Below are 27,468 nucleotides of genomic sequence, written 5' to 3' on the forward strand. Positions count from 1 at the left end.
AATCCGTCTTTACTAACACACCTTTCAGGAGCCATACAATCACATAGAACTGACCCGCTCTAGTATGTTTGGGAAATAATATTTTATTTGCAGGACTTTGTTGAATTCTTTGATGCAGCTTTTTTCTTGCAATATCAACGTTGTCATAAAAGAAATGCATTATATTGCACATACCTTAACACAATACTGAATCATTTTAATTTCTCAATGTCCATGTATTTCAATGTTTTCCCCCATCACAGGAAAGTTGTTAGTTGTTTTAAAATCTTTTCTGAAGGCTTCACACACTGTAATGAAAATGTGCGTTAGCAGCTGTTTTATATTGCACAGCCCAAGCATTAGCAAAGGGACATTATTCAGGTCAGTATGTGTTCTGAACACCCTTCAGTGTTATCAGTGACTGTTCAAATGTGTCTAGACCTTCAGATCATGTCTTTATAGCACTGCTCCTGGATCAGCTCCGGACTGTCGCTGCCAAGCGACTCAGTCTCTTTCAGTAACTAGCAAGTGAGGTCTTTTGCGTTACACATTATTAGCACATCCTGAACCGAGCGTAACAGAGGGAATAGGGAAACACTGGACATGATCAATGAAGGCATTCCTCATGCAGAGAGAGTGCAAATCATTGTCTTTTTTTTTTTTTTAGGAATAATTCTAAATGTAAGCCATTTGGACCCAGTTTCACAGTTTTTGTCCCACCACTGGAAATGTGCCCAATGATAACTGAATATGACTACCCATATGTAACCTGTTAGTACCAATGTTTAATAAAATAAAAATTTTCAAAACTCAGGAATTAAGGAGATTGATGTTACACTCAAAGCCAATCAGAATGCACTACGGTCCAGTTATTCTTCTAACGCCAAAACTTTTGACTTTAACTTTAACCCAACAAAACCTGCATTAGACATTTAGCCTGTTCTGACACAAGCTGATGATTTTTCCACTTATAATATTCCTATACCAGACTTTACAGCAAACGTAGGGCCTGCAAGCTTGAGTCAAAGGAGGTGAAGTGATATGTTTGATCAAAGAAATGAGGGATCATGGAACTGATGCTTAGAAGATGTGAATAATTATCATTTAGTGTGTCCTTTAAATAAAATCACATGGCATGGTCTTAAAACACATTTCAGGGTTTTAAAGAGACCTCATCTCTGTATTTGAAATTGAACATGGTAAGACGTGACTTTAGCTGCATTGCATTTCTAAACAGCAATACTGTATATTTACAATAATGAAAATAACTGAGAAAATAACTTGTTCTGCAAATGGCAGAACATCCTACTTAAGAGTCTGCTTTCACTACAACCATTAAAAGTGTAGATATGTCAACCTCATCAACTCAGTAACATTAGTTTTGTTGCACAGAAAGACAGTCATTACACAACAAACTGTATTTATTGAGAATAATTATAATACAAGAATTAGTAGATCGAGTCGTTAATTTAGAAAGCCCAGTTTTAGTCACAGATTTCTGAGTTACAGCAAGCTGATAATGCTTAACACAACAGACACACACAGAAAGAATGCAGACTTTATGATGTAGCGTTCCTAAATATCAGTAACTCATAAGTCACCGTATGGCACACAAATCAGATATTAAGAGTCATGACAACATTTAAAACCTCTCGACCCGTGCAACATCAGCGAGGGGAAAACAAGCATGTTACTGCCTTTACACATAAAGTGACGTAGTTTCTCAGCAGAAACATGCGAGTGAAATCTTCTGGATCATCCACCACCCTGTGAACAAAAAACCATCAAGAGCAGCAAGCAAAACCCTATTCATCTTTAACCCTGTTCATCTAGAAACAGACCTTGATATGTTGCTTGGATTCTCTAGTAAGTCACTGCATGATGAGCTTTACGTATACACTACCTTGTTTTTACTCTAAACTTGCAACAGCGAGCATGCAGTGTTTTAAGAGACGCTCTTCCGTGCCGAGTGAATGTGATTCAGAGATCAGCAGCTGAGGTAAAGGTCTGCTTCAGACACTCACGCTGTGTGCTGTGCGTCTAGCGCATGCGCATGTGCAGACTGTGTTTGGGTCCGTCCACACGCTCCAGCTTCTCAAAGTGTCTCCTGGCGTTCCTGATGTTGATGAGCGTGGCAGCAGACGCTGGAAGAGAGTGAGACACAATGTGCGGTCCTTTAACGTTATTTGGAGTGCAAATCCATGATCCTTATGAACAGAGCTACTCTTCTGTTTATGGCAAAAATTAACCATTGAGTGAAACAGTAAACAATATAAACAGCGTCTTACATATTAATCAATTACATTTATTTACACAGATGGTTCACCCCTAAACTTAAGCGCTTTGTCAAATAATACGGTTTATAATGGTTGGCCGTCATTAAAAAGGTAGAAAAGGATTAATAGAACCTCCCGAGCCTGATGCTTACGTATGGACGGGTCTGACATGATCACCATGACGTAGGTGTTGGACGTGAACACGTCGATGAAGGCGGCAAAGTTAGAGTTGCGCACTTCCATGCTCTGGAAAGAGGCGGCCAGTTTACTGTGGGACACAGAGAAAGGTCAGAATTACCCATGATGCTGTTCAGCACTGAACACTCGAGGAATGGAGTGGGACTGACCTGCAGCTCAGCTTGAACTGCTTGATGATGTTACTGATCTTCTCGAAGCGATGGGCATCACGCTGCTCCTTACACTGATAATGAGAGATCACCTGACAGCATACCAGAGACAGGACAGAGCAATCAGAGCCAAAGCTTTCTAGTTACATGCTTTTCAATATTTTTTGAATATTAGTTTCTGTGTGCATGGTGCACATAGAATGCAATTTTGTTTTCATTAACAATTAATTGTTGCAGTCCTATAATTTCATTTTTATAGAGTTGCCAAATACATTTAAAACTAGGATTTATTTTTGACTATGTTAAACTGAGCAAACGTAAAATGGCAGAACTGTCACAACATAAGGTCATAATTCAATCTGATACAAACCAGGAAAGTAGCTCTTTCAAAAAGCAAGACTTCGTCTGCCTCGATTATCTGAGCGAAGTTGCGCAGGTTGCACTCGAGCTGCTGTACGTTAGGAATGAGCTGATAGACGATGCTGGACCACGCCTGCAGACACAGACACACACGATACAAGCTTCTGTCTGTCTGCTAATGCTGAGCGCTGCACAGAAAATACAATCGTCTTACTTTATACAGCGTCTCGTCCCAAATAGACGTCCTAAAGCAGGTGCAGGCCAGCGGGCGATGATGACAGTCTCTTCAGGTCCTCCTCACGCTCTTTAAATATCTACCATCACAAAGCATTTAAACGGATGTAAAATATAGTAATTAATACACAATCTCATAGTATTTTACCAGTTTGAAGATAGTCAACAAGGATTTGCTTCAGAACATGCTTTGGTTACAAAATAAAACACCTTAAAGGGACAGTTCACACAAAAAAGAAAATATGTAATGCTATGGCCTTTGTGTGTATATTTAAAGATGTGCATCTTTAAGCATGACTGTTGAAATTAAATGGTAACACTTTAAAATAAGAGTCCATTTGTAACATTAAGATTAATGAAAGCTGTGTAAGTATTGTGCCTTGTTTTGGGTGAACTATCCCTTTTTAAAGATGTGCATAAACGGTAAAACACACTTTTCTCTCTCTCTCTCTCTCTCTCTATAACATGGAAATTCCTGGCCGTGTCTCACCAGGTCTCCTATCTCTGGTCCTCCTGCACCAGGTCCATCTGTTGCACCAGGCAGAAGATCTTGGCGTCAGGAGAGTTCTGCAGGGATGGCTTCCAGGACACGACTGATAGTAGTGCATATCCTTCTCCAGCTCGCGGCTCTCCACATCGAACACGTAGCATCAGCACCTCCACGTTGCGAAAGATGTTGTCTCTCTGACTCGTGAAGTAGTTCTCCATGAACGTGTCCTGTCTGTGCCATTCACATTTAAAGATGAGAAAAGAAAAGTGTCTCTCCAAAGCCATCCAACAAAACACCTTCCTACAGGAGACACTCACCCGCCGCCGTCAGTCCCACAGGTTCAGCACCAGATTGCCCAGAAAACCGCACGTGAGCGAGTGCTCCACATCAACCTGAATGAAACAAAAAATAATAATAATTTAATCTTTCAACCGATACTTAACAGATGTTGACATATTAACATCTGAAAATGAGACATGAGGCAACTGTAACAGGAGGGAAATTATGTGTAGCTTATGAACATATAAAGCATAATTTAAAAATAGAATTGCACCAAATAGAAAACTACATTACAGTCAAGTAAAATCTCAATGCAGAAAACTGTCCAAAAAAATAGGATTAATTTTCTTTGAGCAAAACAGCATCAGCATATGACCAGCACATTTCTGGGAAATCTTGCCCTCCTCTGCATTTAAACCAGGAAACAGACACACAAGATCAAGAGTCTGGGCTTCACTGAGTGTCATGCAGGTTGGACAGAAATGTGGTAGAATTAGAGAACACCGATTCGTGTTTTTTTGACAGAGTCATACTTGTGGCTCCGAGGCGAAAGGCGCGATGTCTCTGGCGGATGTAATTGGCAAATATGATGGACCTCATACTGGTCTTTCCTGATCCACTCTTACCCATCAACAGCACCTGCAGAGAACAGAGGGTCATTTCATGGCAGTGACCTGACGTCTGCAGCAAATAACCATTCACATTACATAACTTAAATGTCAAAGATTAATGATGCTGCCAGCAAACGGATGTCTGCTCTGTGTTTTGATGAACTCCACACGACTGTGATACATGACAACAGCACAAACTATTAAGACTGATCACACATCACTTTTAGACAGACGGTGCGTGGTGTGTTTGTGTTTGAGACTTTCCTGGCAGAGCTCTCTTGCCCACGGTGGGTCTGTCGTACTCTTAGCCAATCAGATGCAGAGCTTACCAATTTCCACCAATCATATCATAATCCACTGACAGTGGCATCCAAGGAGCAACGGAAATTCTAGCGCACCTTTGCACAATATGGATGTAATTAGAACGAATTAAGCCTTTACAAATCAGTAAATCCCACCATAGACAGTTAAAGGAGAAATGGACACAGCGGCGAACCCAATTGGAACTCAATTGAGAAAATTGCGAACGGCCCATTTTTATATAGCGATTTTTAGCACTTCCGTTTCTGACGCGCAGTGACTCAAAACTAGAAGCTTCTGCCCATTATTGTGACTTCATCTGAACATGTAGCAAAACTACTCTCCCTTGAATGCAGTCTCGGTGGCTTATGATATGATTGGTTGAAATGGTAAGCTCGCATCTGAATTGGCTAACCGAGTACTACAGACACCCACTTGGGAAGAAGAGATCTGCCAGAAAGTCCCTCAAAAACACACACACACAAATCCGAGTGGATTTCGTAGTAAAGTGACGATTTGTAACATGCCGATCCATCGTTTGACCAATTTTTTTTTTTTTTAAACATTCAAAGGTTTTGGTTCTGCACATTGTATATCTACGAATTGTTGTTTTGCCATTTGTGAAATGGATATTTATGAATAATATAATTTATATGTGCGCATGTGAATTGCTTTTTGTGTATAAAAATAAACCTCAGTGTGTTTCACGCACGTGAATATTTTTTTGTGTGTAATGTGAATAGGTTTTCATGCATGTGAGTGCAACTTCATGCAATTGTCTACGCATGGTGTGAATCGTGTTTTTTTTGGCGGGAAGTATAATTAAGGACTAAGCTCGTTCCATACGTTTGTGTGAGTGTGTGCGTGCCTGTGTGTGAGTGTGCGTGTGTTGTGTGTGTGGTGTGTTGGTGTTGAGAGTGGTGTGTGTGTGTGTGTTTGTGTTTGGTGTGAGTGTGCGTGTGTGTGTGTGTGTGTTGTGTGTGTGTGTTGAGATGTGTGTGTGTGTGAGTGTGTTGTGTGTTTGCCGGGTGTTTGTGTGGTGTGAGTGTGTGCGTGCCGTGTGGGAGTGTTGTGTGTGTGTGGGTGTGTGTGGTGGCTTGTGGTGTGTGTGTGTTGAGTGTTGTGTTGCGTGGGTGTGTGTGTGTGTGTGAGTGTGTGCGTGCCTTGTTGTGGTTGTGTGGTGAGGGCGGTGGTGTGGGTGTGTTGTGTGGTGCGGGCTTATTTGTTTGTATGTGGTTGCTGGTAACGTTTGGGGTGTATTTATAGTAACGACTCGGGGTTGGTGCGGTATCTGGGGCTGTTTTGTGTTTTTGCCGGTTTGGGGGGGGTTGTGGTTTTTTTTTTTTTTTTTGTTTTGACATTTTAATTTTTTTTTTTTTTTTTTTTTTTTTTGCGCTTGTTTTTTTTTTTTTTTGGTGGGTTTTTTTTTTGTTTTGTTTTTGGTTTTTTTTTTTTTTTTTTGTTTTTTTTTTTTTTTTGTTGTTACTTTTTTTTTTTGTTTAGTTTTTTTTTTTTTTTTGTTGGTTGTTGGTTTGTTCTTTTTGTTTTGTTTTTTTGTATTTTTTTTGTGTTTATTTCGTGTTTTATTTTTTTTTTTTTTGTTTTTGTATTGTGTTGTTTGTTCGTGGGTGTGTGTGGTGTTGTGGTGTTACTGGTGGCTTTTAGGATTGGTGGGGTTTGTTTGCGTGCGGTGCGACGTGGAGTTGGTGGTGTCGTTTGTCGTAGTGGGTGTAGTGGTGTGGGGGTGTTTGTTGTGTGTTTCTGTCGGAGTTGTTTGGTGTGGAAGCGATTGTGGGTTTTTAGTTGTTTAGGTTGTATCCATGATAGTGCTGGTGGGGTGTTGTTTGGATATCTGTCTTTTTCTGTGGCTGTGGGTGTGGTGTTGGTTTGGGGTTTGGTTGTTGTGCTGTGGCGTGTAGTAGGTGTGTGTGTTGTGTGTGTGTGTGTGGTGTGGTTGTTGTGTGTTTTGTCCTAGTGTGAGGTTTTTGTGGTGTGTGTGTGGTATGTCCTGTGGTGGTGGTCTGTGTGGTGCCCCACCCAAGTGTGAGCAACTGTGACACACTGCGTGTCTGTGGTACCACCCCTCACACTTGTTTTATGTGTTCGGTGTTGGTTTGTGGGGTGGTTTGTTGTTTGTGTTTGTGGGTGTGTTGCGTGCGTGCGTTTGTGTGGGTTGGTGGTTCGGTTGGGGTCTGTGTGTTGTCGGGTGGGTCTCGTGTATGTTTTGGATGGGGGTGGTGGGTGTGTGTGTGTTGTCGGTCTTCATGTGTGGGTGTGTTTGGTGTGGTATGTGGGGGGATTGGGATGTGGTGCGTGTGTGTGGACAGTGGGGTCTGTGGGGGTGGGTGGCTGGGCGCGATGTGGTGTGTGTGTGTGTGTGTGTGTGGGTGCGTGTCTGTGGGTGTGTTGTGTGTTCTGGTGGTGAGTGGTGGTTGTAGGTTGTGTGTGTGGGTGGGTGTGGGTGTGGGGGTGTGGTGTGTGCTGGTTGGGTGATGGTTGTGTATCTGTTGTGCGGGAGGGGTGGTGTGTGTGTGTGTGTGGGTGATTTGTGCGGGTGGGATGAGTTGGGGGGGGTTGGGGTTCTGTTGGGGACGCAGTGGGGTGGGCAGTGTGTGTGTGTGGCGGGGTGTGTGTGTGGTGGGGGGAGTGTAGGTGGGGTGGGTGTGTGTCCGGTTGATGTGAGCGGGGGGTGGGGGGGCGTGGGTGTGTGTATTTGTGTGGTGGGTGGGGGAGTGGGTGCGTGGGTGTTGGTTGTGGGATGTGAGCGGGAGCGTCATGGGGGGTCGGGTGTTGTGGGTTAGTGGGGGGGGTTGGTGGGCAGAGGGGTTGTGTGTGCGTGTGTGGTGTGGGGTGTGGGTGGCCGGGGGTGGGGTGTTGGTGTGTGTGTTTGGGTGGGGGGGGGGGGGGGGGGCGGGTGTGTGTGGTGATGGGGTGTGTGTGTGGTGTGTTAGATAGTGGGGGAGTGTGTGTGGGTGGGGGACGGGTGGGGGGGACGCGTGTGGGGTCTGGGGTCGCTGGTGTGGGGGGTGGGTGTTGGGGGGGGGGGGGGGGTTGATGGTGGTGCAAGGGAACTCTTTGGGGGGGTGGGGGGTGTGTGTGGGGGGGGGTGGGGTGGTCGGGGTGGTCTTCAGATATGGTGTGTACAGGGGGGAGGTGGTGTCTCCCTGGTGGTGGGGGCTCGGGTAGGGCAATGTAGAGTGCAGATGAGGGGCTGTGAGGGGGGGGGGGTGGGTAGGGGTGTGGGTAGGGGTGTGGGGGTGGGGTGCTTGGGAGTGTGCCGGCGTCAAAGCGGTCGGGGGTATGGTGGGCGTGGGAGAATGCCGTGGGTGTATGGGGTGGGGGCTCTGGTGAGTTGTGTTGTGTGGTGGGTATGGGGGTGGTGGGTGGGGGGGTGTGTCTGTGTGTTGTGTGTGGCGGGGGGGTGCAGGTGGATGGGTGTGTGTGTGTGTCTGGTGTGCACTGGTGTGTCTGGTTGATGGGTGTTTTTATGTGTGGGTGTGTGGTTGTGTGTGGGGTGTGTCTGTTTGGGTGTGATTGGTTTGTTTGTGGGCTGGTGTGTGTACTGTTTCGGTGTGTTTTGGTGGGCGTGTGTGTTGTTGTGTGTTGTGTGTGTGTGTGGGGGGGGGGTCTGTAGTGTCCTGGTGAACCGGGTGTGTGCGTGCGGTGTGGGGTGTGAGGGGGGGGGTGTGATGTTTGTGGGGGGTGGGTAGTGGGATGTGGCGTGTGTGTCAGGTGTGGTGTGGGTGGTGTCTGTGTGGGGGTGTGTTGGGTGTTGGTGGTGTGGTGTGGTTCTGTGGCACTGGGTCTGTGCGCTTAGTGGGGTGGTGCGGGCGTGACGGGGGGTGTGGTGTTTGTTCTGGGTGCGGAGGGGGGGCGAGGGGGGTGTGCGGGTGTGTGTGCGTGTGTATGTGGTCTGGCGGGGGGTCTGGGTTGTTGTGGGTGCGTGTGTGAAGGTGCGGCGGTAGGAGTGGGTGTGGCTTTGTGCGTGTTGAAGTTGGGGGTGCTTGGATCGGGTGTGTGGGTGTGTGGGTTCTGAGGGGTTGGCTGGGTGTGTGTCTGTATGGGTGGGTGGTTGTGTGACAACCCCCCCTTTTTTTTTGCGGGTGTGTCAGGGGGGGGGTGGGGGGGGGTGGGGGTGTGTTTTTGGGGTATGTGGCGCGTGTGTGGGGGGGTGGCTGGGCCTGTGTGGCGTGTGTGGGGGGGCGTGGGGTGTTTGTGGTGGTGGCACTGTGGGTGTGTGTGGGGTGTTGTGATGGGGGGTTTGGGGATGGGGAGCAGTGTGTGCGGGGGTGCGTCGGGTGTGGGGTGGTTGCGAGGGGCGAGAGGTGGTTGGGGTGCGAAGGTGGACGGAGTTGTTTGTTGTCGGCGTGCGCCGGGTTGGGTGCAGTGCTAAGGTATGGAGAGCGGTTGGGCTCATGAGTGGTGTGTGGGGGGGGGGTGTGTGAGGGGGTGGGGGTGGGGGGTGTGTGTGGTGTATTAAGTGATGTTAAGCTCACCTTCTTCTTCATGCTTCTGTGCTGGACATGTCCCTACTCAAACTTGACTGTACTACAGTAAAATCACTGTACACTGCTGCTCATCAACAAACTGTAGCACAAGAACACAACCACGATCACTCAACTTCAATTCTTTGTACATTTAATGGCGTGCTCCATATCGTCCACTCCACAAATAAAGTCATATTTCTTTATAATAATTACAAGCGAGGAGGATCAAGCCTTATTTTGACTGAAAGATTTTTTTAAATTCTTTATTTAATGTGTTTCTTTTGTTGTTCACAATGACAGAAGCAGAAGAAAAACACTGTCTTGTTCAATCCACAGACAAACGAGAAATCTGCTTCTTCAGATATTACTATGACAATGAATAAACAAACAAATAATCAATCAGGCTGCATTCTATAACTTTCATCAGAACTCAAGACACTTTTTCACTAACACAATAAAAATAACATCTTTGTAGGATTCTCATTCAGCAAAGCACTGATGTAAAAATTTCATTTTTTCTATAATTGATGAAATTCAGAAGAAAGTGTTTTAAAAAAAAAAAAATGAGATATGAATACTGTATGTGTCCTGTGAATATTAAAGTGCAAAGCTTGACTGTGATATAATCTACATGTTTATGATGGTAAAAGGTTTGTTAGGCGTCTGCATAACATGAGACATCACGGAGCTGCTCTGACGACACAACTGAGATAAACATCTCCCATAGTGTTACTGGAGAAAGAGCCCTCATCAGATACACTCTGAAACTCAACCGTCAAAAAGTTTATGACAGAAAATACATTGCTAGCACTGTACAATGGAAAGGTACTCTAATAATATATTTATTTAGTCAACACTTTGAGCCCTTAAAAATCTCCAGTATGCTTACACTCCCTTTCATCACAAGCTGCTCTGAAAGAAAGAAATACAAACATGGTTCTGACTGACTTCTATTGCTCTCATTTATACTGTTTAAAGGGAAGGAAAGTTTGGCTTATTTTTTTAAGACCTTGCTTATTTTTCCTACTTCTAATTTTTTTATTACTTTTTTTTAATAAAATGTTCTAATTCTGCATTTAAAATATTTATTTATTTTGTGTGAGAAAAAAAGAGAGTTTAGTGTCGGTAGTACATATAAACTACTGTATATAATGTATAATAATGCGGTGGGGGAATATTTGTGTGTCCTGGTGAGCTACTATTAAAAAGTGGCCTACATTATTTTAAATATATCTAGTCAGTGAAAGAGTGCAAGCATATTTATCTAAAATAATTCTGTATTTTCAGCTTCAGAATCATCAATATTTTTACATTGTTCTGTGCATTGAGTTACTACAAGCCTATTAATTTCTCTCTCTCTCTTTTTATTATGTACTGACAGACAAAACAGAACTGTTAGAATAGGGAACCACTCCAATACGTCTACACTAGGGGTGTTATAATATAACTATAATAATATACTAATATAGCACTTATTGCTCTTTTGTTGGTTTTGATTGCTTCTATTCCTTATTTGTCGCTTTGAATGAAATTGTCTGCTAAATGACAAAATTTAAATAGAATGTAAGTGTAATAACAAGCCCCAAATCAAATAAATAAGTAACACAAATAAAATAAATCTCTTTATATAAACAAAATAAGGCTTTGTCTGTGCTCTTTCCATTTAATTTAGAGGCAACCACTGCATTTTAATCACGATCCAAACAAAGATGCTGCATACATGCAGCACGAGCAGTTTTTAATCTAAATTAGATTTTTGAAGCAAAAACAGAATGGTTTGACTTCAGTTTGTGTGAAGTTTTGTGATAAAAATATCTGCATGAAACAGAAACAGCAGACGAGCTGAACGAGACGCAGATTCACTTTCTACCAGCAGGTGGAGCTTAAAGCGTTTCCTTGGTTACCGCTGTAAACAAAGCAGCGCTGCACTTATGAACTTTAATATGCTTTATACAGAGCCAAGATGAAAAGAAAAAATACCATCTAAACTCTTCTAAAGACAGTAAGTTCCCCTCAGACATGCATTCATATAAACTCCTTCCCCTAATTAAATCGTGATTTGTTTAGCATCTCAACCGATTTGAGTTGTCACATATTTAAATAATTTTTTCAACCGGCTTGCAGTTAATTGTCACATCCCTAGTCTACATCCATTATCTGTGGGACACCTCAAGGTCCTGTATTGGGCCCGTCTCCTTTTCCTCATACCTTGTTAACAGTTCATTGTATAACACAATAATTAAAACTGACATGACTTTTGACTTTTATTTTATGTTAATATAGTTAATATAATACAACATAAGCAAATTAACACATTTAAACAGAGCCCTATTAAATAACAATAATAATAATAATAATAAATACAGTTTATAATCATAAACATCCATACGTCTTTGAGTATTGTGACATTAAGGCATCGTTACTCCCCTGCTACTAATAATGCTAGTAATTAATTATTGTTTTAAAGAGCGACCTTTGCATTCGGTCTTTTTCAGCTCTGCGGGGTCTGACCTGGAGCGAGCAGAACGTGTGTGTTTCTAACATCATCCAAACACAGCGCAAGAGCAGGTAAACGTGTCACGATGGCCGGGTGCTGGTGTGAATAGACGGAGCGGTTCTGCCGTATGCTGAGATTTACTGTAGCTGAAGCTGATTCCTGGGGTCTCTCTGCGCATCCATCGGAGGGATTCGGAGGGATGGAAAAATGGCTGGAAAAGAGGAGCATTCACACTGTGAGTATGCATTATCAGACCGGCTCTAAGACTTTCACATCACATTTGTGCTGAACATAAGAAGAGTTCGATGGAAACCCAGCCACTGTTTCAAGAGTATAGACACAAAACACGTGACATGATTTTATGGTAAGATGAGGCTGGTGGGGCAAAACGGGAGCAAACTCCACTCATGTCAGTAAAACATACATCATCCCATCACTAGCACATGCAATAATAGATGTGGTTTTACCAGATCATTCATGAAAGCAAAGATGCAAACATTATGCCACGGATGATAATATGGCTTTGCATATTGCAATAAGATGTTCCTAACTGTGCAGTACTGTTATTTCATTTCTTTGCATGGCGTTCCCCTGTCTTGCAGATGAACTTGCGGTCTGTATTTACTGCCGAGCAGCAGCGGATCCTGGAGCGCTATTACGAGAGCGGCATGACCAATCAGAGCAAGAGCTGCTTCCAGCTCATCCTGCAGTGTGCCCAGGAGACCAAACTCGACTTCAGCGTGGTCAGAGTACGCCTGCTTGTTTTATTCATTTGGCATTTCTTTTCAAATGGCTTGAGCTATTTATTTTGTTGTTTAGTGACAGGCCAACATGAGTTCCTCAGTGACTGATACCCATTTCTGAAAGGCAGGATGATTATTAAGTTGGCTTGAAAAAAAACAACTTACTGAAATGCTATTTCATCCTATTATTATTATTTATTTTTTTCTGAGACTAAAATAACAATGTCTTCCTAGCCACCACCGAAAATACCCTAGCAACCACATAGCAACAACCTAGCAACCACCCAGATGCATTAAAGTGCGCGAGACGTGAATTTATATTGTATTTATTTACAGAGGTATATTATCAAGGAGACCGATAACCCGATATTTTGAACCGATATGTGTCTAGTGTAAAAATGAAAATTAATGTCAAAATTAAGAATAAAAAGGCCTCTGACAAAGACTCTCTTTAAATTATTTTAACACATCTTTAATTCTGAGAACTGTTCATAATAACAACATTAATATTAATAATAACAACAAACATAAAAAGTGCTGGGAGCATCCATCAGCAGCATTCTGTAAACTAAGTAAAACTTAAAGCAAATTTAAACAGCAACAAATGAACAAATAATGGAAAATAAATGTAATCTATATATATGTGTGTGTGTGTGTGTGTGTGTAAACATTAGCATTTTATTTGCAACCCAGAATTGCATTAAAATCCACACACAACCCATATTGTAATAGTGTTTTTTTTTTTTTTTTTTTTAGACTGTTTATCACGGCGATACAAACTAGGAAGTATACAGGACAGCGTCATCCAGAAACGTGCAATGTGAGATTATTGACAATTTACGTTATTAGCATATTAGTCAAATGAGAGAGCGCGGCCGCGGAGATAACTAAATCAGGAATAGGGAGCTCGCGTCGCGTCAGGGCGTCAGAGCTCGCGCTTGATGCCCTTTCAGCTCTTCAAAATTGCATAATGGTAATTCTGAATCTGTATGATAAATTATTTTGCAATCATGTTAGAATAAAGCAACATTTCTCCAAATATGCACAATTTTTTTGACTAAGAGCCCTAACGGAACCGGACGCTGTTCAGTGAAGCTATGTGAACAACACACAAAAAAAAAAAAAATGTAGCAGCGTGAGTGAATTCATTCGTGTTGATAATCTATTCACAATATAACGTTAAGTTGGCCGAATTGTGAGAGAAGTAGGTTTTAGTTTCACTATCTCAGCACTGATGTGATGATCCGTTGGTTAAAGCATATCACTGCAATGACGGACATTGACCGGGAATTCACAGTATAATAACTGAACGGGGCTTGTCATCATAAATCGATTATATTTAGGTGTTTTGCAACTTCAGTGTAGTGATTTATTGCAACTTCAGGAACGTTTACTGCATTCTTACCTTCGAGAGATAACTTATTGATGTGTGATGATGATCACTGAAGCAGCTCCTGTGCTTTCGGTGTGAGAGCGGAACATTTTCCAGCCGCGCCAGCCGTATTGATTGGCCAGGCTCGTGACTCCCAACAAATCAGACGGACGATGGGCGGGGCTTAGTCTAGGCCACAGAGCGGTTGCGCTCTGACTGAGGTGGCTGGATCAGTGCCAGATCGCGCATTTCAAAATAAAATGGTTTTATCGGCAAATCGGTTTTGAAAATGGCCGATGCCGATAACAATAAAAATGCTTAATATCGGCGCCGATAATCGGTCGACCCCTAACCCAGAGTACCCTAGCAACTGCATAGCAACAACCTAGCCTATAGCAACACCTTAGCAACCACCCCAGGCACCCTAGCAACCGCATAGCAACACCCTAACGACCGACCCTTAGCATCTATCTATCTATCTCTGCTTTTACAATTACTTCAAACTGTTTCAGACTGAAACTTGAAAGCTTTTTTAAACTTCCTAAACTTTTCAAGCTTTCCAGTCCGGCTTTCTCAAGCCAACTTAAAGTTTGTCTTGATGAACTTTTTTATCTCGTTAAATGAATTATGATCTTTCCCTCCTCTGAAGCTCTAAGTAATGAGCTGCACAAGTCCCGTGGGCTTCAGAAATGGTGTGTCGGTGTTTAAAACAGGGATGCATTAAGAGGAACGATGTGTATTGGGGTCTTTTGGTGAAAACCCTAAAACAGCTTCAAAAATGAGAATTTATTATTTACAGCTTGTTTAAAGTAAGCTTCGTATTTCATCGCTATTGAATTCTTCAGTGTAAGTCTCTCAGTGGCAGCACTTTGGATTTGAGAGCTACCAGCAGAAGCGGACATTTTCAGTGAATTATGACTTAAAAATGAGTGTTAATAGCTTAAAGGTCATCTTTATACTACTATATATTCCTAAACACTGACAGAATGCACTTTTCTAAAATAAATAAGGGATAATGTACATTCTTTAGCTATGACAACTTATTACATGGCTAATAATAATTGAACACCAAGTTTTGATTGACGTTTTAGTAGCTTATTAATGTTTTATTAGCTCACTCATAACAGTTCCCAGCAAGCAGGTTTTAGTCTAGTCTAAGTCCAAACAAGTCCAAACATGTGAGTAAGGGATGTTTTAAAGCCGTCCTGCATGATTAGTCAGTATAAAAATAAAGGCCAGTTAAAGAATTGCATTGGGATGGCATGCTGATTTGAGTTTGAGATTGTATAAAAATTTTATTTTTATATTATCTTAAAGTTTCTGCTAAGAGAAGCTAATCTGTTCAGTGTGTTCGTCAAGCACAGCCTGTGTTTCAGTGGCACGGGCTTCTACTTTCACACTTCCCCAGCTGTATAGGAAAAAAGCACAGTGTATAAAAATGCTTCTGTGGTGGAATGGATCCGCTTCTTCAGACCCAGCCGCTCATGGCCGTGCATTTCTCTGCGTGTGTCTCTGTAGACGTGGGTAGGGAACAAGCGTCGGAAGCTGGCGTCTAAGGCGGATCAGAACGGTGCCGCCGCTCAAGCTCTGTCCCATCAGCATGTTTCTTGTGCATCTGTCGCCGGCTCGCTGCTGACGGCTGAGATGGCAGCCATGCGGAGCATCCAGCGCGGCCCCCCGGTGACCCACCTCCTCCCTCCGCAGGCCTCGTCCTCCTCATCCTCCTCTTCTCCAGCATCTTCCTCCCCGCTCAGCGACGTGATTCTGACCGGCGTTTACGCCAACTGCTTCAGTGCTTCTACTCACAATAGGACAGGGACGAAATCTTTGCCCTCACTGTCAGAGATGGAGCCGGCCGCTCACGATTCTGCGGACGCGGCAGCGCATCGCAGCGCCATCGCGGCCGGCATGCATCGGAAAGCCCCCATCGTCCCCGGCTCCAGTCACTCAAGCAGCCAGACGCTCAAACCCTTGACCTCAGAGACTCCGCTGGAAGCGCTCCCAGCTGGGCCAAGCATCCGTCGCATCCGTCCTGGCCTCAGACGTCCCCACAGAAACCAGCCCCGGCTCAGATCCAGCATGTCTTCACTCTGGCCGGATTCGGCGAGCCGTCCCAGCGCCCGCGAGACCCGGCGGGGAGGAAGACGAGGCCGGTCGAGGCGGCGGAGGTCTTCTCGATCGCGATGGAGACGGGCGACGCTGATGACGAGTACGCCAGAGAAGAGGAGATGGCCAGCATGGCGGCGCAGATGCAGTGCGGCAGAGGCTGTGTGGATGGTGGGCGGAGCTCCAGCGCTGCTTCCTCTTCCTTGACTGACAGCTCGGGACTCACGGAGAGGAGCCAGCCGGCCTGTGCGCTCAACCCCTCAAACTCTGCTCTCTTTGGAGAGAAGGGATGTCAAACCGGCAGCATCTTACTGAGCAGAACATCGTCCCCCGGCAGCTTCCCGCTGAAACTGCTCTCGCAGACATCTTCCAGAGCCCCCTGTCTCAAGGTAAGCACGGGGTATCAAATCTAAAATTTGCTAAATATTTTCACTTTGAGTGTGAAAACAACATTGAGATGATATATTTGAATTATTTGTTTAATGAGAGTTTTATTAAAGTACTATGCATGAAGGCTAGCATCACTGATATCTGTGCGCTTAATAAATTGGATTTTTTCCCAGTTTATGGGGATAAAATGAGTAATTATAGCTATTCAACATTACAGTATAATAGAGAGCATAATAGTAATAATACATAATAGTAATAACAATAGTAATAGAGTCATAATAATAATTACAGAACATTATAAAGTATTAGAACAACTTCAAGTGACCCTAGAATGTCACATTTGTGTTCGGTGATGTCTCTCTCAATACTGTCACTACTAGTTTATTTTGCGCATTCTTTAAAAAAATACAAATAAATTGGTAATAAGTTAACTAATAGCTAATAACAAATAGTTAAAGGGATAGTTCACCCAAAAAGAATGTGTGTAACCAAACAGGTGATGGTCTCCATTCACTTCCACAGTATTTTTTTCCTTACAGTGGAAGTCAATGGCTACCAGCAGCTGTTTGTTTACTTCAGATTCAGGGCTGGGAGAATAAATCAATGCATCGTGATTCGTGGATTGATTCAGAGATTTTCAGAATGAATCGTGATTCTCTCAACAGTGCACATAAATGGTTAAATATACTCGCACCTCAGAATGCATTTGTGATGCAGAATTAATGTAAACACAGCCCACTGAAGTTGCTCTTGTAATTCGATTCAACCTTTTCGAACGTTATAAAGGAGTGTTTCATGGAAGACTCAAGTGGTGTTGTAAGGAGTCGAAAGGAAGCAGAAGCAGCTCAGAATCGATGCATTCTGAAAATCTCACAAATGGATCCAGAATCATTCAGAATATCTTGTTTTTGTGTTCAACAGAGGAAAGTTTGCAACAACTTGATGACAGAATTTTTAATTTTTGGGTGAACTTTCCCTTTAAAGCAACTGTATGAAGTTATTTGTAGTATTTTTATGACTTTACAGTCCCCTACAGTTAAGTTGAATTCTCTGTTGATGTCTATCTGTACATGTGCATTTCTTTTTTCTCTGAATTTCTTCCTTTGTATTTCTTCAGGTATCAAGCAACATGTCGGCTCCCTGGCTTCACAGTAACTCGCGGAAAAGAACGGTGAGTGCCTGAGACGTGCTGCCGCTCTTCTCTAGTGCATCAGAGATCACTGTACTGTCAGTTTCTGATGGTGGCTTTAATAACAGGTGTAGTGTGTATTAACTGCAGGACAGGACGCAGTTCAGCGACAGAGACGTGTACACGCTGAAGCGCTACTGGGATAAAGGCATGACCAGCCTGGGCTCTCTGTGCAGAGAGAAGATCTCCGCGGCCGCCAGCGAGCTCAGTGTGGACACAGAGATCATCAAGGTCAGGGTCTGGACAGAAATCACAGTTTTCTTCACTCTTTTATATCTAAACAAATACATGGCGTAATACAGTGGCACAAATATGATTGTTTTTGCCCTGATGTAACGATTACATTTTCCCCTCATGAACACAGTTATATTATTCATAATTCTAAAAAGGAAACATTTTCTTACATTGCTCCAAAGTATTTCTTTGTTTCTCTGACTGATATGACATTCGACTGTCGAGTAGATGCAGGATCTCAGAGAAGAAAGAAATGTCTTGATCTGAATGCGTATCATGCCAGTCGTGTTTATCAAATCTACTTTACATGCCACATTTCTTTAGGGATAAAACTTCAGATTTTTGATTCAAATAATCTCACGCTGTTGAGAAAATTATTTCTGTATATGTATTTATATACTATTGATGCAGAAATATGTCAAAATGTAACAGCAAGAAGCAGCACGCAGGTCTCAGTGGTTTTCAGTCAGAGCGTCTTTGTCTCTTATTTACTGTCTGCTTGCTGAATGTGTTTCTTGTGGTTAGATCTAAAAATCATTCTAAAAATTTATTGTACATTTCATTTCTGTTGATGAAAATTGTATTTTTTTATTAAGGGAAAACATATAATCTCACACAAATATTTTCTCCATCCTATGCAATCACCTTAATGTCCATTAAATTACTATTATTATTTATTTATTTATTTATTTTGGTGTAGTTTTTATATAATTTTTTACAAAATAATGAGTAAAAACTGGTTAAATTCAACATTATTATTTATTTCTAAAATATAAATCCTTTTTTTTTTTTTTATCAAGTTGAAAATGAACTTTCTTTAAAAAAAAATCAGTCACCCTTTATTTTAAGCTCCAATTCTCGCTATTAACAAACCATTAACTATGACTTCTGCCTCAATAAACTCCTAATCTGCTGGTTATTAATAGTTAGTAAGGTAGTTCGGGTAGAATTAGGGATGTAGAGTATAGTCATGCAGAATATGTGCTTTATGAGAACTAATAAACAGCCAATAGGTTAATAATAGGCATGCTGATAAGCAACTAGTTAGTAGTGAGAATTGGTCCCTATACTGAAGTGTTAAATAATTGTCAAGTGTCCATGTAAGTCCTGTCAACTAAAACATGGTTCCGGTATTGTATTATGCTATTTTTTAGTGGTAGACATTTTGAACTTTTTCAACCAAATCTTATTTAGAGATTCTGATTCTCATTTAGGGTTCACTTACAGTTCCAACCCTTTCTTATATTTCTTATATAATATTGCTTTTTTTATGTTTATCCCACTTTTTTCTCAAAATACAGTACATTCTTGTTTTATGAGGGCATCAGTCAAGCCTTAAAGCCTTTCTGAAACCTGTATTTGACAGACGTGGATTGGTAACCGCAGGAGGAAGTACCGTTTGATGGGCATTGATATCCCTCCGCCTAAAGGAGGGCCGGTCGTGTTCCCGAATCCGACCGATCCCCGTTCCCCTCACGTCCTCGAGGATGACTGTCTGACTCCTGAGTGAGAGGCCAGCGAACACAACGGCCAAGTGTCACTCTGTTTGTCTGACGGTGGGAAGGATTTTCATGCTGCTGACGAATGAGATCACACTGTTGGCTTTTTTATTTGCATTGTTGATGTATTGGTTCGAGCCATTTTAATGTGTAGCTATTGCCTTATTTTAGATGGAGCCAGTGATATATATCTAAAGGAACATGATGATGTGAACGATGAATCAGATGGTTCCACTCCTGCTAAACATGTGGTATGAGCACATACTCATTAACTTTTATTGAGTTTAATGTGATCCAGTCTTTGCCAGTAACTCAAACATGAAACTTTCTTCTAGAAGATAGAAATCGTCGAAGAAGAAGAATATGATGATGATGATGATGGTGACATTTTGACCACAGAGATGGAACAGATGCAAAACCTCTTAGAGTTCAAGGTAAGCAGAGAACCAAGCGCTGCATGAGATAATGAAGGACCCCACAAAGACCAAGCACAAATGGATCCGGCCCCACATGCTTTAATTTGTTTTAACCGTGTAAAGAAACACAGGTCTCTGCTTCGTGTGCATCTTCCAACAGCTTAAAGGGATGTTTCACCCAAACTGTCATTCAAAACCTGTGTGCATTTCTTTTCCAGAACACAAAAGAAGAATATCATATGTATTCAGTATGACATGAAGGGAGTAAATTTCATTTATGGGTAGACTATCTCTTTGATAGCCATCATGTCTCCCCTTATGTCCTAACAGACCGTTATGCAGCACAACGGCACACGATAAAAGCAGCTTTTCCATGTTAGTCAGAGTTTCTCTGTTGAATGGTACAGATCTGTTATTGAGCTCCCTCACTGACCACAAGTCATTTTCCAGTTATGTGCGATTCGGAAATGAACCATTACTGTAAACAAACTATTGTTTGATGCAAAATAAATTTAAAAGGCAAGATTGGTTGAAAAAATAAGCTAATGGCCTTTGCTGTCACTGGAGCCTCATCAATAGACCACGCATGCACCAGATACCTCCCTAAACTTTCAAGCTTTCATGAATGTGAAAATCACTTTGTCACACATAACATTGTATTTTACATTTAATCATTCTGAGTGAATGCACCAATTATATGGGTCCAAGCACATCACCAAAATAGTCAAATTTGACAGACCTGATCCTCTGGATGCTTTGGGTTCAGTTGTTTTGGTGTCATACTTAAACTCCTTTGATCAGAGTTATAGCACTCCTCGCATCAGAAACTCATGATTAAATTGATTCAGTGTGATGTGTGTTTTAAGGAAGTCCATGTGTATTAAAGTTTGCTAAATTTGGATATTTGTTATGTATTTGTCTCTGGATAATACATACCAAACTTGAGTGAATTGTGGAGTGTCTGAATTCAAATTGGTATATTTTTTTTCTCTCTCGCGGAAATGAAAATCAATTTGTCTATTTGACTCGCTGTTTTGGGGCACTGACGGATTCAGAGGTAAAAGAGGAATTGTTGCTCTCCTTGCAGTTCCAGTCCAAACCTAAATGACTCATTTTCTTCTGCAGAACATGGTGGTATAGGGACTCACTTTAATGCCTAATAAAGCACCCAACAAAGTCCATGCAGCTCACTGTTCATTTTAAAGGTGTTCTGATTGGTTTTGGTGAAAAAACAACCCAACCCTCTATCGCTTCACACTCCAATACATTGTTTCCATGCTTCTTCTGTCATTGCACAAATGTAAAAGCTGCAGTTTCGTGCTTTACTGAGCTTTAATGTGAGTCACAATATGCTGCTACTGTAATGAATCCATCCAGCTGGATAGTCATTAAATTATCACATTTTGTGTTCTGTAGAAAGACAGTCATTTGGGTTTGGATTGCATCTGCAAGGACAGGAACAGGAATACTTTCACCTCTGAATCCTTCGCTGTCCTCAAATACAGGCTTCATACTGGATCCAAACGACACGAGGGTGAGTAAACGATGTCTGAATTTTCGGGGGAACTATTTCTTATATTCTTAAGTTATCAGCTGCTATTTAATCACCTTTTTAACCGAAAAGAGAAATAAGAAATTTTATGAAACTCTAGTACACCTGTGTAGTTGTAGTAAAGGATAAACTTGGTTAAAAGTCAAAGGACTGTTATGTTCTATTAATTGTGGGAGATTTTGTAACTATAGCAACCACTTCTCGATTGCCGTGTTTTGCGAGACACTATTTGTGAAATGTTTATTATAAACACTTTGGTATGGGTGACAGTTTTAGCTGGTGCCCCTTGCATCACAGCCAATCACCACCACCGATTATTCACACAGAAACTGCAGAGCTTTGTGAGATAAAACAAAATTAGGCATGAAATAAATAAGATGGTTGCACAAAAAATAAATTTTTAATATGATATAATAAATAAATTTTATTTAAATTAGAGAACTTTATCGTCCAAAGTCAGTTACATTTAAATTTAAATTTCTTCATTTCAGACATTCATACATTTAGGGATGCACTGATCTTAACTTTTCATGGCAGAATCTAAAACAAGAAAGTAAAATATGAGTGCATGAAGAATATGGGTAGTTGCTTTATTAGCCTATATTGTGATCTAAATTAGACTGTATCATTTGAAAACCTGCAGCAAAAACAGAATGGTCTGACTTTAGTTTTGTGAAATTAGGCTAAAACATACCAAACAGCAGATGGGCTGAATAAAAATGCAAATTCACTCTCTGCCAGCAGGTGGCGCTTAAGGAACAGCAGTGATGCAGTTTCCTTAATTACCACTGTAAACACTAAATGTATTATACAGAGGCAAGATGAAAGGAAAATGCCATCTAGACTCTTTCTTAAGACAGTTAAGATACAGGTGCATCTCAATAAATTAGAATTTCGTGGAAAAGTTCATTTATTTCAGTAATTCAACTCAAATTGTGAAACTCGTGTATTAAATAAATTCAGTGCACACAGACTGAAGTAGTTTAAGTCTTTAAGTTCTTTTAATTGTGATGATTTTGGCTCACATTTAACAAAAACCCACCAATTCACTTTCTCAACAAATTAGAATATGTTGACATGCCGATCAGCTAATCAACTCAAAACACCTGCAAAGGTTTCCTGAGCCTTCAGAATGGTCTCTCAGGTTGGTTCACTAGCTACACAATCATGGGGAAGACTGCTGATCTGACAGTTGTCCAGAAGACAATCACTTACACCCTTCACAAGGAGGGTAAGCCACAAACATTCACTGCCAAAGAAGCTGGCTGTTCACAGAGTGCTGTATCCAAGCATGCTAACAGAAAGTTGAGTGGAAGGAAAAAGTGTGGAAGAAAAAGATGCACAACCAAACGGGAGAACCGCAGCCTTATGAGGATTGTCAAGCAAAATCAATTCAAGAATTTGACGTGAACTTCACAAGGAATGGACTGAGGCTGGGGTCAAGGCATCAAGAGCCACCACACACAGACGTGTCAAGGAATTTGGCTACAGTTGTCGTATTCCTTTTGTTAAGCCACTCCTGAGGCGTCTTACTTGGGCTAAGGAGAAGAAGAACTTGGACTGTTGCCCAAAGTCCTCTTTTCAGATGAGAGCGAGTTTTGTATTTCATTTGGAAACCAAGGGTCCTAGAGTCTGGTGGAAGGGTGGAGAAGCTCATAGCCCAAGTTGCTTGAAGTCCAGTGTTAAGTTTCCACAGTCTGTGATGATTTGGGGTGCAATGTCATCTGCTGGTGTTGGTCCATTGTGTTTTTTGAAAAGCAAAGTCACTGCACCCGTTTACCAAGAAATTTTTGAGCACTTCATGCTTCCTTCTGCTGACCAGCCTTTTTGAAGATGCTGATTTCATTTTCTAGCAGGATTTGGAACCTACCCACACTGCCAAAAGCACCAAAAGTTGGTTTTAAATGACCATAGTGTTGGTGTGCTTGACTGGCCAGCAAACTCACCAGACCTGAACCCCAGAGAGAATCTATGGAGTATTGTCAAGAGGAAAATGAGTAACAAGAGACCAAACAATGCAGAAGAGCTGAAGGCCACTGTTTTAAAAACCTGGGCTTCCACACCACCTCAGCAGTGCCACAAACTGATCACCTCCATGCCACACCAAATTGAGGCAGTAATTAAAGCGAAAGGAGCCCCTACCAAGTATTGAGTACATGTACAGTAAATAAACATACTTTCCAGAAGGCCAACAATTCACTAAAAATGTTTTTTTATTGGTCTTATGAAGTATTCTAATTTGTTGAGATCAAAATCATCACAATTTAAAGAACCAATGACTTAAACTACTTCATTCTGTGTGCATTGAATTTATTAAACACACAAGTTTCACAATTTAAGTTGAAAATAAAGCTGAAATAAATTAACTTTTCCACAACATTCTAATTTATTGAGATGCACCTATAAATTCATACTTCACGCATTGTGATCAATAAGCTTGATCTGCCTGCTCATATATTTTCTTCTCTTTGGGTTTACAGACACTGAAAAAAAAAAGAGTCCGGTTCCAATTTATGGCCGATGGTTGATCTGTTCATCTCTGCTCAAATTCAAATATTAAACTGCTATTATTTTGGTGGTTTGCCAGCAAATAAGTGAATGTGCTGCATGTTTCAGAGTGAAGCTCTGCTTGTCATGGGCTGCACTCGAACACATTACTCATTTCACTCTGAAAACTGCAGCGCATAGATTTTTATTTAAATAAATCGCAAGCTTCGCAATGTGACTTTGGCATTAAGCCATAATGCGATATTGATTATGTTTCCATATTTCGATATGTCATAATGCGATATATTTCCATATATAGTGCACCCCTAATTAAAATAATATTATTTAAAAAAAAATACTTAACTAGTTTGGGTGGGCTAGCCCTGTATAAAATGGTGCTTACGTCACAGAATCCCCAGCTTCTTTGTCTTTAGGAAGCTGCTTGTCTGCTGAGTGCATGTGTTTGTGTGAATGCTTATTATTGCAGTGGGTCTTGAACACTATTAAAATGGGTTACAGTTTGCCTCTTGTCCACCTCGCTTTGACGGTGTACTTGTACTGCTTCCAGTATTAGATCTTCATGCCTGAATGTGCTCTGAGGATATACAGGTTAAAGATGCAAAAGGTTTAAACTCATCATTTCACAATTCCAATCTGAGGATTGGTTTGTCATGACAAATCTAAAGGATGCATATACACAGGAAGTATCTCATGTTTGCTTTCAGGGGTAAAGCATACCAATATTGAGTTCTTCCTTTCGGTCTAGCCTTATCACCACGCACCTTTACACACTGGCTCCTTTGTGAGTCTAGGGCATCCGTGTACTGAATTACATTGACATCTGTCTGATCCTAGCCTGGTCAGAAGAGCTGGCAGCTTGACATCAAGATGTGATTCCTGCCCACACGGGGTGCTTGGGGCTGAGACTGAACCTCAAGAAAAGTGTGCTATCTCAGAGACAGAGAATCCTTTTCTAGGGGTAATATGAGATTCGACCACAATGCAGACACAGCTGTTTCCTGCATGTGAGATTCAATCTGTGTTGGTATGGACACCATCAGGCTAGGCCAAGATTATCACATTTAATCAAATTCAGAGACTGCTAGGTTAATGGCTGCAGCAGCCAACATGGTTCCATTGGGTCTACTACACATGAGACCGTTTCAGTTCTGGGTCAAGAGCTGGGGATTTAACCCTCTGAACAACCTGACAAGGGTCATGAGGGTTTCATGCCAAGGGCTTCATACCATTCTTCTATGGAAAAGACCCCGTTTCTGAGCCAGGGTCTCGCTCTTGGGCTGTGCTGCTCACAACGGATGCCTCTCTGTGCTGGCCAGCCCACGGTTTTTGAGAGGGCCCACATATTTCATGACAAATAAACTGAAATGAGGGCAGTATTTCTAGCAGTGACATTCTTCCACATTTGAGGGGCTACTGTGCATTGGTCTGAACAGACAACACAATGGTGGTCTCTTACATCATTCATACCCCCTCTACAGGCAGGCACAGCAGATTCTGTTCTGGGCAGAAAGCTAATTGCTCTCCCCGAAGGTATTTATATTCCAAGGCATGCAAATTTGGTAGCAGACATCAGTGACACAAAGGAAAGGCAATGAGGACTAAAGAATCAAAGGAATACATCTGTAAATTGGAATATCCTTGATCACTCAAGTGGCACCTCATGTGACATCATTTGTGCTCGAGGGATCTGCCTTTATGTTATTGAGGTTTGGTTAATTAAGTTATTTCTTACAAATAAAAATAGATGAACTGTTGAAATTTATTTTCATTTTAATTTTATTTATGTGGATTTTATTGGTCATGTTAGCTGCACTGCTGACTGCCTATGCAACGCTGAAATAAATCTGAAATCTGAATCATTTGAAGCAGTGGGGGTAATATAATATTTTAAGTGATTTCATAACGTCATCTATATACACTCGCCTGCACATCAGAGATGAAGCTGTGTGCACGCAGTCTCTAGCCTCTTTAATCATGAACTATACTTCATACAGTACTACACAACATATAATCTGACTTAATATAATATGTATTTTTTTTTTAAAATGGGTGATTTGCTTCCTCAGAATGAAGAAGTGCAGTTCCTTGAGAATGAGCTGCAGAGCCAGAAACAGAAGTTCTCGAAGCTGAAGAGCTTCACCAGAAGCCTGCTGATCGCTGTGAAAAACAAAGACAGACAGAAACAGCGGGTGAGGAAACACGAACGGATGAAACTCTTAGACAAGCAGTGGAGGAAGTCAGATGGTGATCGGTGTGTGTTGTCTGTTGTCAGGAGCTGTTAGCCAGTCTACCTCAGAGAGTGAATGAGGACTGGGACCTGGGGCTGGAGAACCACAGCGAGTCTGGTGTAGAGACGCCCACCGTCCAGAGAGAGTCCTCTGCATCAGAGGAGGAGGACCAACGGATCAGATGAGACTGTGAACAAACGCAGGGCAGCTTCCACCTCTTCTGTTCCTCACACATGCCACATAGCAGATGAGATCACCACTGTTGGCTTTTTTATTTATTTGCATGTTGATGTATTGGTTCGAAGCCATTTTAATTTGTAGCTATTGCCTAAATATTTTGAAGATGGACATCCAGTGATATATATCTAAAGGAACATGATTGATGTGAACGATGAATCAGATGGTTCCACTCCTAGCTAAACAAGTGATTTATGAGCACATACTCATTAATTTTACTGAGTTTATGTGATCCAGATCTTTTGCCAGTAACTCAAACTCTGAAACATTGCTTTCTTCTAGAAGATGATGAAATCGTCGAGAAGAAGAATAGATTGATGATGGGATGATGATGATGGTGACATTTTGACCCACGAGAGATGGACGCAGATGCAAAGACCTCTTAGAGTTCACAAGTAAAGCAGAGAACCAAGCGCTGCATTGAGATAATGAGAGACTCCCCACAAAGACCAGCACAATGGATCCGCCCCAACATGCTTTCATTTGTTTTAAACCCGTGTAAAGAAACCCAGGTCTCTGCTTCGTGTGCATCTTCCAACAGCTTAAAGGGATCTGTTTCACCCAAACTTGTCATTCAACAAACCTTGTGTGCATTTCTTGTTTCCCAGAACACAAAAGAAGAATAGCATATGTGTTTCAGTATAGAACGATGAGTAAATTTCATTTATGCGTAGACTATCCCAATTATAGCCATCATAAATCTCCCCTTATGTCCTTTCAAGCTTTCATTGAATGTGAAAATCACTTTGTTGTGGTCACCACATAACATTGGTATTTTTACATTTAGAATCATTCTTTGAGTGCGACCTGCACCCAATTAGCATGGGTCGCCAAGCCACATCCCCAAATAGTCAAATTTGACAGACCTGATCCTCTGGATGCTTCTGGGTTCAGTTGGGTTTTGGGTGTCATACTTAAAGCAACCTCCTTTGATCAGGAAGTTTATAGCACTCCTCGCATCAGAAACTCCATGATCTACACCATATGGAGCGTTCGTGTGATGTGTCGTTTTAAGAAAGTCCATGTGGTATCAAAGTTTGCTAAATTTGCGAAATTTGGGTCTATATATCATTTTATCCCCTGGATAAACATACCAAACTTGAGTGAATTGTGGAAACACCCTATGGCAAAAAA

At 41.7% G+C, this 27,468-nt stretch overlaps 1 protein-coding gene and 1 pseudogene across 1 annotated transcript; one reads left to right on the forward strand and one right to left on the reverse strand.

Moving 5' to 3' along the window:
• Positions 1-1,382: 1,382 nt before the first annotated feature.
• Positions 1,383-9,413, reverse strand: LOC122147404 (annotated as a pseudogene).
• A 2,644-nt stretch (positions 9,414-12,057) lies between these two features.
• hdx (highly divergent homeobox) lies at positions 12,058-26,318 on the forward strand. The gene is given in 11 exon segments (XM_042769659.1): positions 12,058-12,095; positions 12,463-12,609; positions 15,494-15,917; positions 15,959-16,470; positions 17,589-17,642; positions 17,745-17,891; positions 19,261-19,450; positions 19,565-19,644; positions 19,729-19,827; positions 25,936-26,058; positions 26,142-26,318. Coding segments are annotated over 11 exon segments (1,953 nt in total). The 5' UTR covers positions 12,058-12,059; the 3' UTR covers positions 26,283-26,318.
• The last annotated feature ends 1,150 nt before the right edge of the window (positions 26,319-27,468 follow it).

Source organism: Cyprinus carpio, chromosome A14, assembly GCF_018340385.1.
Source record: "Cyprinus carpio isolate SPL01 chromosome A14, ASM1834038v1, whole genome shotgun sequence".
NCBI classification, from domain to species: Eukaryota; Metazoa; Chordata; class Actinopteri; order Cypriniformes; family Cyprinidae; genus Cyprinus; species Cyprinus carpio.